This window comes from Corticium candelabrum, chromosome 8 (genome assembly GCF_963422355.1).
Source record: "Corticium candelabrum chromosome 8, ooCorCand1.1, whole genome shotgun sequence".
Lineage (NCBI taxonomy): Eukaryota > Metazoa > Porifera > Homoscleromorpha > Homosclerophorida > Plakinidae > Corticium > Corticium candelabrum.
Window position 1 is genome coordinate 2409593 of NC_085092.1, and position 10073 is coordinate 2419665.

Sequence of the window (10073 nt, forward strand, 5' to 3'; positions counted from 1 at the left end):
CCCTCTTTGCCATCCCTAGGCCCTCCGGAAGTATGGTGGCGGAGAGGGTCTGCCTACTTCAATTGCAAGGACGCGAGGTTGTCAAGTTATCCGGGATATTTTCTTTATTCTTGTAGTTCAGTCATGTTACCTCGTATTGGCGTATTTGGCACCAACTCTATGGCTAAACTACTGGTCACTATATATCAAAAGGCTGGCTTCGAGGTGACTTCCATATGCGGACGTACGGCCGAGAAAGCAGGCTCCGTTGCCGACGAGCTCAAAATTCCCTTCTCAACGACGAAACTCGACGAAATCCTCCTCAGGTCGGATGTCGACCTCGTCGTCGTCATCGCTCCGCCGACTTTGCACGCCGAAATTTCCGTCAAAGCTCTCAACGTGGGAAAGCACGTAATTACTCAAAACCCGCCCGGACTTAATTTTTCCGACGCAGAAAAGATGGTCACAGCGGCTCGATATTATCCTACTCTCCTCTCAGCGTTGGACAACAGACTCCGCTTTCTACCGGCTGTTTTAAAAATGCGCGAAATGGTGGAAGATGGCTATTGCGGTGAGATTTTCCTTGCAGAGGCGAGATATTATCGACCTCCGTATATACGTAAGGGATACTTATATAGCTGGCTGTGTGACGATTCTGCGGGTGGAGGAGCTCTCAGTCTTGGTGGAAGTCAGATGATTGATATTTTGGCTTTCGTCATGCAACAGAAAGGAGTAGAGGTCAACGGTTTTCTGCAGACGTTTGTCAGAGAGACCAGTCGCATACAAGGATTTCGTTATATCACAAGTGATGATTTCTGCACTTTTCAGATGAAATGTAGCAAAGGTGCTTGTGCTACTGTGACGATCAACTGTCAAGTGCAGAGCTTGTATCAGATAGAAATAATGGTGATTGGAACAAAAGGTCGATTGGTCGTTCGAAACTCGGAACTTTATGGTCTGCTGAACGAAGAGAAGAGAGAGAAACTGATTGTAAAGGAAGACAAGAATTTGGGACTGACTGGTCTGGATGAGCCAGAGCTGTTGAAGCGTGTATCACTTCCATTCCTAAGGAGTGCAGTTCTTAGCACACTTGCATTAAAGTCGGCGTTCAGTAAACAAGACGATAGAATGATGTTGGATCCGACAGCAGTTAAAATGATGGCCTCGTTTGAGGATGGTATGTACGTTCAGGCTGTTGTTGATGCTGTGAGAGAGTCAAGTAGACAAAAGAAGTGGACAAAAGTCATTGTGGCTGATCAGACAAGAGCAGTGAATCCATTTTGGACTGCTCCCGATAGGGTTGAACGCTCGTCACCGCTGATGATGCATAGAGCAGCTGTACAAGGGCATTAGTTAATTTGTATGGCAGCTTAGTATTTTGTGACCCTTTAAGTTGGATGTGTACATTCTGCTATGTACATTTAGTTTATTCAAATAGTAAATTATAATTAAAGCCCAAATTCATCCGTGAGCAAAATCCAATTTTTGTGATTTTTGTGTACCTTTTTATTTAGATTTAAAATTGTATGCATACGAGTGATCTTTTTGCAACTGTTTTATCAGATTTCTCCAGAGCTTGCTTATTAGCTCTCAAGCACTGCACGAGCCATTGACAAGAAAATCTATTTTCAAAGACCCTTCTTTTACATATGCACAATAAAGAATGGCCACTGCATTACCACGATTCATTTCCATAACTTTGTTTGAGCCACATCAAGTTAGGACATACTAGTGCAATGAAGCAATCTGGGTTGCACTGAATTTACCACTGAAGAAATCTTGTAGCCTTCTTCAGACACACCTATACAGTTATGTCATTCATGGTCGAAAGTCATGATACTTTCAGTTCTTGTGGCAACTGAAGCTACCGTCTCTAGCAAGTAATGTCCACAAATTGAGCATGTGGAAAATCACACGAGAATGTAATTAACCCAATAGCCAGGTTAGTAAGTCACAACATCAGAAAAAATCTATAGAATTTATAAGCATCAAGGTTCAATTTGCAAAGGATCGTTTCTGTAGATGCATTAATGTATGTCGTTGAGTACAAATGAATTCCAAATTGCCTCAGCTTTTATATGTTTATTACCAAAGGACCACAGAGTCACGTATACTGTGCTTGCACAGCAGAAATACAAAAATAGAATGTAGTATTCAATCAGTCAGTTGTCATTTTTGTGATAATTAGACATGAAGGTAGGAGTAACGAGATTGATTCAAGACAATTGTCTGAAAGCTGATGACACAGAGACACATTCAACTTCTTCAGTTGACTGAGTTTCGTGGCAAGTTCCATCACCGAAGCATCAGAGACAGCAGTACACAGACTGATATCCAGTACCTCGAGTTTGTGGCACATGTTTGCAATACAACTTATGCCCAGATCAGTCAGTCTGAACAGGTTTTTCATCTCCAATACTCTCAGTTGATTCAAATGTCGACCGACTCTATGCATTGACGCATCAGTGACTCTAGTGCATCCAGATATATTAAGATACACAATACCAGGTACATGTTCAGAAACAGTCATTAAACCTTGGTCATCAACACGATAGCATTGGCTGAGATCAAGGTGCTTTAGCTGTGATAGGTAAGTAATCTGGATCAAATCATACCTTGCTATCATAGCAGACTGGTGCAAGTTGAGAGTGTTGAGATGTGGTAGAATGCATTCTCGTCTCCCTCGTCTCCCTTCAACTTCAATATCCACTTGAAGCCAGTTGGCAGACAGAACACAATTGTGTAGGTGTAATGTTCTTAGTTTCATTGTAGGAAGGTTGGAAAGTTGGAGATCACGCAGATCACAGTTAAACAGATGAAGATGCTCAAGATTGGAACATCGGCTGTTGATGTCTGCTGCTAGAGACGATGAAATCAACACAGCTTTCTTCTTACCAAGCTTTGCAGGATCAGTTGCCAAGCCTCGAACACTTAAAGACTATAAATAGAACCGACATCACAACCATCCTCTACACAGTGTCACTAATAATAATAATAATAATAATAATAATAATAATAATAATAATAATAATATTGTCACCACCGTGGCTTAGTGGTTAGCGACAATGGCTACCACTCCATGGTTTGGGGGTTCAAACCCCAGTGACGACAGTAAATTGTAAAACTTGTCTGTCTTTCTTTCTCATGTTTCTCTAGCTTTATCCATGAGACTATGACTCGTTTCAGTCGTTGGGGAGTTTCTGTGGTCTGGCAAACGGTCCGTTGACGATGACGTCGGGTGCTTTCCCGGTGGTCGTTGATATCCACTAGGCATGCTGTATCGAGTACGCGGTCACCGTAATGCCTGCAATCTATATCGAATTGGCTAGTCATTGATCGCCGTATGGACTACATGGAAACATGTACCCCGCTGGGCTCACCTGCCGGGTTGGTGGGCGCCCAGATGGGGGTAAAGACCCCACTTGCCCATTATGGAGGGGCATAACGACAGAATTGATCAAAGCCAATCGTCCAGACATCTGTCTCAGAAATAGGAAGACAAACACTTGTCTTCTTATTGATATCAGCTGTCCTGCTGATGGCAACATTGGCAAGAAACATGCTGAGAAGTTGGCGAAGTACAGCGACTTGCGAGTGGAGATAAGCCGCATGTGGCATTGTCGAACACTGGTGATTCCGGTGGTCTTGGGAGCTTTGGGCACAGTACACGCAGGTATTGCACGGTGGCTGGACATTATTCCAGGTCATCACAACCTGCAGCACTTACAGAAAACAGTGCTTCTGGGATCTACTTGGATCCTTCGTAAAGTCATGTCTTCTTTCTAGACAGCCGTGATGGTCTAAGTACTTCTGAAGCAGGGTTTGCTTCCGGTACTTGTAATAGACTTTACAAACCAGACTGATCTGGTTGAGCACGACAGCGTGGCTTAGTGGTTAGCGACAATGGCTACCACTCCATGGTTTGGGGGTTCAAACCCCAGTGACGACAGTAAATTGTGAAACTTGTCTGTCTTTCTTTCTCATGTTTCTCTAGCTTTATCCATGAGACTATGACTCGTTTTAGTCGTTGGGGAGTTTCTGTGGTCTGGCGAACGGTCCGTTGACGATGACGTCCGGTGCTTTCCTGGTGGTCGTTGATATCCACTAGGCGTGCTGTATCGAGTACGCGGTCACCGTAATGCCTGCAATCTATATCGAATTGGCTAGTCATTGATCGCCGTATGGACTACACGGAAACATGTACCCCACTGGGCTCACCTGCCGGGTTGGTGGGCGCCCAGATGGGGGTAAAGACCCCACTTGCCCATTATGGAGGGGCATAACGACACACATAATATTCCGGTACTTGTAATAGACTTTACAAACCAGACTGATCTGGTTGAGCACGACATAATAGGTCATCGTCGTGGCTTAGTGGTTAGCGACAATGGCTACCACTCCATGGTTTGACAGTAAATTATGAATCTTGTCTGTCTTTCTTTCTCATGTTTCTCTAGCTTTATCCAAGAGACTATGACTTGTTTCAGTCGTTGGAGAGTTTTTGTGGTCTGGCGAACGGTCCGTTGACGATGACGTTCAGTGCTTTCCTGGTGGCCATTGATATCCACTACGCGTGCTGTGCCGATGTTCGCGGTCACCGTAATGCCTGCAATCTACATCGAATTGACTAGTCATTGATCGCCGTGTGGACTACACAGAAACATGTACCCTGCTGGGGTCACCTGCCGGGTTGGTGGGCGCCCAGATGGGGTAAAGACCCCACTTGCCCATCATGGAGGGGCATTGCAACACAAAATATATTTCACTTCGTACCAGCAGGTACAGAAATATACACACAAACACACACATAGACACCTCAAAAACAAACAGATAGCTAAGTATATAACAGAGAACGTAATTCCTTCAGCGAGATGGCAAAAAAATTAGTATGCACATCTACAAAGGGCAACTTATCTCTATAGACTCTCCACGATAGTCCTCTAACTAGGTCATTTCTAGAGTCTAGTGACCGTTTCAACAATAAAGCTTGTACTGTTCAAATCTTCACTGACGCATTGACCATCCAATTACCTAGGCGCTCATACAGTGAGTCTCTCCATCGAAGACCAAGTCCCCGTCGAATACCTTTCCTAAATATGGCGTCAAACTGCTTTAGCAGTTGACGTTTTGTCCAAGTTCCACAGCTGGCTACCAAATGATAGAATAGGAAATAGTTGAAATATCTACTATTTTCTTCCAAGAGCTGTCGCTCAAGCAACTACCTCCCCAAACTAATTGCACATTACTAGATAAAATAGAAACTGAAGACATGAAATACAATAAAATGTCTATTGTCAAATGTCTGCTGCCCTTGGTTTTCAAATGATTATTGGTGTTACGTTTACATTTTACTGTTAATTAAACTGTTTGAACATATTAAAAAACCAATTGTAATCGTAGCAAATTACACATAGCACATGCAGGCAAATGGACTACACCACATAGCCAACTTCTTGTCAGGCAAGATAAAAGGTGCTTGATGTATAAAATAGTCTGATACATGTCTGTTAAAAGCCTGAGAGTGATGCATATGCAAGTGTTCTGGATTAAGCATTAATCAAGTTTACCTTTGCTATATTGCACTTCAAATGTGAATACATTCACTGTTCCTAGATGCTGTGAACTACTCTAGCTCTGATGTGTCGACCTTACTATACCTCGACATTGCTCTAACTTGTGCTCACAATAGAACAATACATATATAGACAACTAAATTAAACCAGCCAAACATAACGACAAAAAGTGACATAGAAAGGTGAATATACTGTACTCACTTGAGCACATCCCTGGGGTTGAGTAAGGTCCCTATCTTTCTAACTCTATCCTAACTCTATCTCTATTCAACTTCAAGTCTCTCTGAGTTTCACACATTTGTGCTAAACTTCTCCACCTGTAGGAATACCTGTAATCTATTCCAAATTCTTTAGGCCTTTAAGTCATGTGTTGACCGGAACTGAAGATTAGGTTTATATAAAATAGTGTTATATTGTCTAGTACAAACAATCAAAATCATGTTGTAGTGTTCCTACAGCCCAAGCAGTGATGTTTAATCAGTCAGTCACCTATGTTAATTCGTTGCCATTGTCACCTCAAAGCGTCAAGTTTTGTTAGTTGAGCCCATCCCATAGTCTCATTCCCATCTCATACTCTCATTCCTGTAATATAATTGAGTATAGCAATACAACACAACACAACACGTAAATAAAGCGACTAGAACTATAACGCGATGTCTGCTCTCCTGTAGTCGGTATTCTGACTAACCCCGGATATATCAGCCAAACCTTTTACCCAAGTCCAGTATATTACAGCTTCCCTTGTTTCAAACATAATCCTTCCTCCACTGTGGGGTTTTCACTAATCGTCCATATAGTGCTCAGGTTTCTTTATGTTCTTCAGACCTAACCGGGGTTTGCTGTGCAGCTTCTTCTAGTATCTGTTGATGGTTACTATTAGTCTCTTGATGATCTCTCTGCCCCTCCACCATTTCAGGGTTTAATCGAAGATCATGATGCTTGCGTCTTAAAGTACCCCCTGATTCAGTCACTACATGGTATGATCTTGGCTGTATCTCTCTATCCACTGTCGCTGGTACATTCCACTCTCCACCTACTTGGTCATACACCAACACCCGAGTTCCTGTCTGGTAAGGATTGCACTCCATACCTTCTGTTATATTCAGCTACCTGGTCTGTTTTGCTACCACTGTCTTTCTCTCTCGCTGAAGACTTGTCCACCACTGTGGAATCAATTGACTAGCAATAGTTGGCATGGTTGTCCTCCCCATCAACAATTGACCAGGAGACACTCCAGTGGCTTCATGTTCTGTAGCTCTATATGCTAACAGTACCAAGTGTGGCTCTTCTCCTGCAAACCAGGCCTTCTTAATCAGGGCTTTGACAGTCCACATAGTCTTTTCGGCCAGTCCATTTCCATGTGGATGTCTAGGAGATGATGTTACTTGCTGATAAGTCCTGCTGAAGCTCTTAAAGTCCTCACTCACAAACTGTGGTCCATTATCTGTGACCAGTACATTGGGAATCTCAAATCGTGAGAAAATACCCTTCAGTGCTAGTATGATATCTGTTCATTTTGTTCCAGTGAGCTTTTTAACTTCCGGACACCTCGAGTAATAGTCAACAATTACTAGAAAATGTATCTTTTCCTCTTCAAATAAATCTGCACCCAATTTTTCCCAAGGTCTTCATGGCATTGTAGTACTACAGAGTGGCTCTTTCCTCTGCTCACTTGCATATCTTGCACACGTTGTACAGTTGAAAACTGTTAACTCTAACTGGCTATTCATTTGCGGCCACCACACTGACTGTCTTGCTCGCTTCTTGGTCTTTACTATTCCCAAATGCCCATCATTTGTCAGTTTAAGCCTCTCCTTTCTTATAGACTTGGGAATACTATCTGATGTCCCTTTAACACTAACCCGTCAACCACAGTCAATAAATCCGTATGGCTGCAAACGAACAAACAGCAGCAACAACCTGAGTAACCCGATTCGGCCATCCGGAATTGACAACCCTGATCAACTCTTGCATATCTAAATCTTGACGAGTTGCCTCCTTGATTCTCAGTAGACTATCTTTGATGCTGGTAATGCATCTCTAATTCCCTCAACACATTCCTCAACCGCCTTTATCAACTCCCCCACCATGCTATCTACATTAGCAGAACTTGAGGTCGTCTAGACAACACATCAGCTACTTGCAAATCTCTCCCAAGAACATAGACAACTTGAAAGTTAAATTTCATCATACGCATCTTAAAACGTTGAATCCATGAAGAACTTTGATCTAAGTCTTGCTTGTTCAAAATAGTGACTAAAGGCTTTTGATCTGTTTTAATGGTAAATGGTTCATCTCGACCCAACAGAAATGATTCAAATCGGTCACATCCCCAAACCAAAGCCAACATTTCTTTTTCAATTTGTGAAAAACTTTTTTCTTGATATGTCAACATTCTTGATGCATACATAACCGGTGCTTTTCTTCTACCTGATTGAATTTGCAGCAATGCAGCACCCAGACCATACGAAGAGGCATCGGCCAAAGATGATTGTTTTAGCTTCAGCACTATAAAACACTAAAACTGGTGCTTGAACAACCAATTGCTTCAAATCTGACAAAAAAACTTTTGATGCTCAACTGTCAAGGTCCAATCTGTATCCTCGCAAAGCAGGTTTACCAGTGGACCTGCTTTGTGAGCAAACTCAAGCAAAAACTTGGGCAAATAACTAAACATCCTCAAAATAGTGCGTAATTGATCTCTATTTGTTAGACTCTCTAGTGAAGTTACTGCACTAATCTTGTCTGGATCAGCCTTCAAACCTTCGCTAGACAAAACTTAACCAAAAAATTTAACTTCTTGTTTCCGGAGCTGGCATTTGCTTATATTCAACTTTAATTTATTGGCCTTACATTTCTCTATAATCCGCCTCAATCGCTGATCGTGCCCTTCTTCATTCACACCCCATACCACGATGTCATCAATAAAACAATCACAGTCATCTATCCCTGCCAAGATCTGTCTCATCACTCTCTGAAGTATTTGGGACTGGAGGTAATGCCAAATGGCAATCTCAGACATCAGAAACGTCCAAATGGTGTAATAAACGTTGTTAGTAATGAGCTGCTTCCATTTAAAGGAATCTGCCAAAATCCTGATTCAGCATCCACAGTTGTAAAACACTTAGGACCTAACATCTTAGCAAAAATCTCCTCTGCCACAGGAATTTGAAATCATTCATGTCTTATAGACTTGTTGAGCTCACTGAAGTCAATACACACTCTTATTTGACCATTCTTCTTGAGAAGGGCACCATAGATGCAACTCAATCTGTCGGTTCAACCACTTCTTAAATAATCCCCATTTTCTGCATTCTCTCTAATTCATTTTTCAATTTTGGCAGCAACGGAAGCTTTACGCACGGAGGAGCAAAAACTGAATGCAGAAATGCACCTTCTTTCAATCGAATTTGATAGACATGATCTTTTAGAAGTCCTGGAGTACCAAACACAGTAGAATAATCTTTCAGAACTGAGTCCTTTACAATCTGATTGTCATTTCTATCTACGTCAGCAATTTGTTTGACCAGTCCTAGTTATTGACATGCATTCAGTCCCAATATTGGTAAAGCTGTTGCTGGCACAACATAAAACTACAAATGGTGAGTTGTTCCATGCTCCACTTGACACAAGCATTGTCCATCTACTGGCAGTGGTCTAGATAACCCATATGGCAGTAATCTAATTTTAGCCGGTTCCAGTACTGCTTTAGCTATCAGTCTACAATAAACACTCCGAGGCAAGACATTAACTAGAGCTCCTGTGTCTAGTTTAAAGTTTACCATAATGCTGTTAGTTCTCAAAGACATAGACCACACATCTGACTTTGAGACACCTAGAGCACTAACAAACATTTCAGCAGGCTGCTCTTCTTACATCATCATTTCCTGCACTTGTGCCTCACTATCCTTGCACTTACTTGCAAAATGTCTGCATGTCCACACTTTAAACAATTTCTTGTGAAGGCAGGACATCTCTCTGGATGATTCCTTCCACACTTAGGAAAATCTCAGATGAATTGTCACTCTCCTGTCCTATAGTTTCTTTCCTAACTGCATCTAGGTGACTAAGGTCGCTAGTTGTACTGGTGGATCCACTTTCCAATGCTTTCAACTGAAACTGGGACAATCCTGATGCCTTGCATATCGCCACTGCTTTTCTAACATCAAGTCCATCTCTCTCAACAATTTCTCTCTCCATCTTGACTCCAGAACTCCACAAACTAACCTGTCTTTTACCAACGACTCACTGATACCTCCGAATTCACACGTCTTCTCTAATGTACGTAACTCCTCAGTAACCTTGCATCTGATTTCTCATAAAGAAAATGTCTTTTGTACATCACGTTACATTTTGGAATGAAGTGGTTCTTCAAACTTTTCATAACATCTTTAAGCTGTCTTTACTTTCCTCAGTGCCAAAAACGAAAGTATTGTAAACTCTAGAGCCTCCAGACCAATTGAGTGTAGAAACACCGACGTTTGCACAGGACCCGCTTGAGATTTCAATCCCAAAGCTACT

General features: G+C 42.1%; 2 protein-coding genes across 2 annotated transcripts in view; one reads left to right on the top strand and one right to left on the bottom strand.

Moving 5' to 3' along the window:
• Positions 1-86: 86 nt before the first annotated feature.
• LOC134183284 (glucose-fructose oxidoreductase domain-containing protein 2-like) lies at positions 87-1455 on the top strand. The gene has a single exon (XM_062650778.1). It carries the CDS (start codon positions 124-126, stop codon positions 1330-1332), a length of 1209 nt encoding a protein of 402 aa, XP_062506762.1. The 5' UTR covers positions 87-123; the 3' UTR covers positions 1333-1455.
• Positions 1456-1996: 541 nt separating this feature from the next.
• The window catches only part of LOC134183681 (F-box/LRR-repeat protein 20-like), an 8818-nt gene continuing 741 nt past the window's right edge, over positions 1997-10073 (bottom strand). Inside the window, exon 2 of the mRNA XM_062651267.1 lies at positions 1997-2917. Coding sequence (XP_062507251.1) covers positions 2138-2917 — 780 coding nt within the window. The 3' untranslated portion in view covers positions 1997-2137. The remainder of the gene's footprint in view (positions 2918-10073) is intronic.

Excerpts from the sequence above, each read along its gene's own strand:
- LOC134183284 (XM_062650778.1), top strand. The coding sequence starts at position 124 with ATGTTACCTCGTATTGGCGTATTTGGCACCAACTCTATGGCTAAACTA.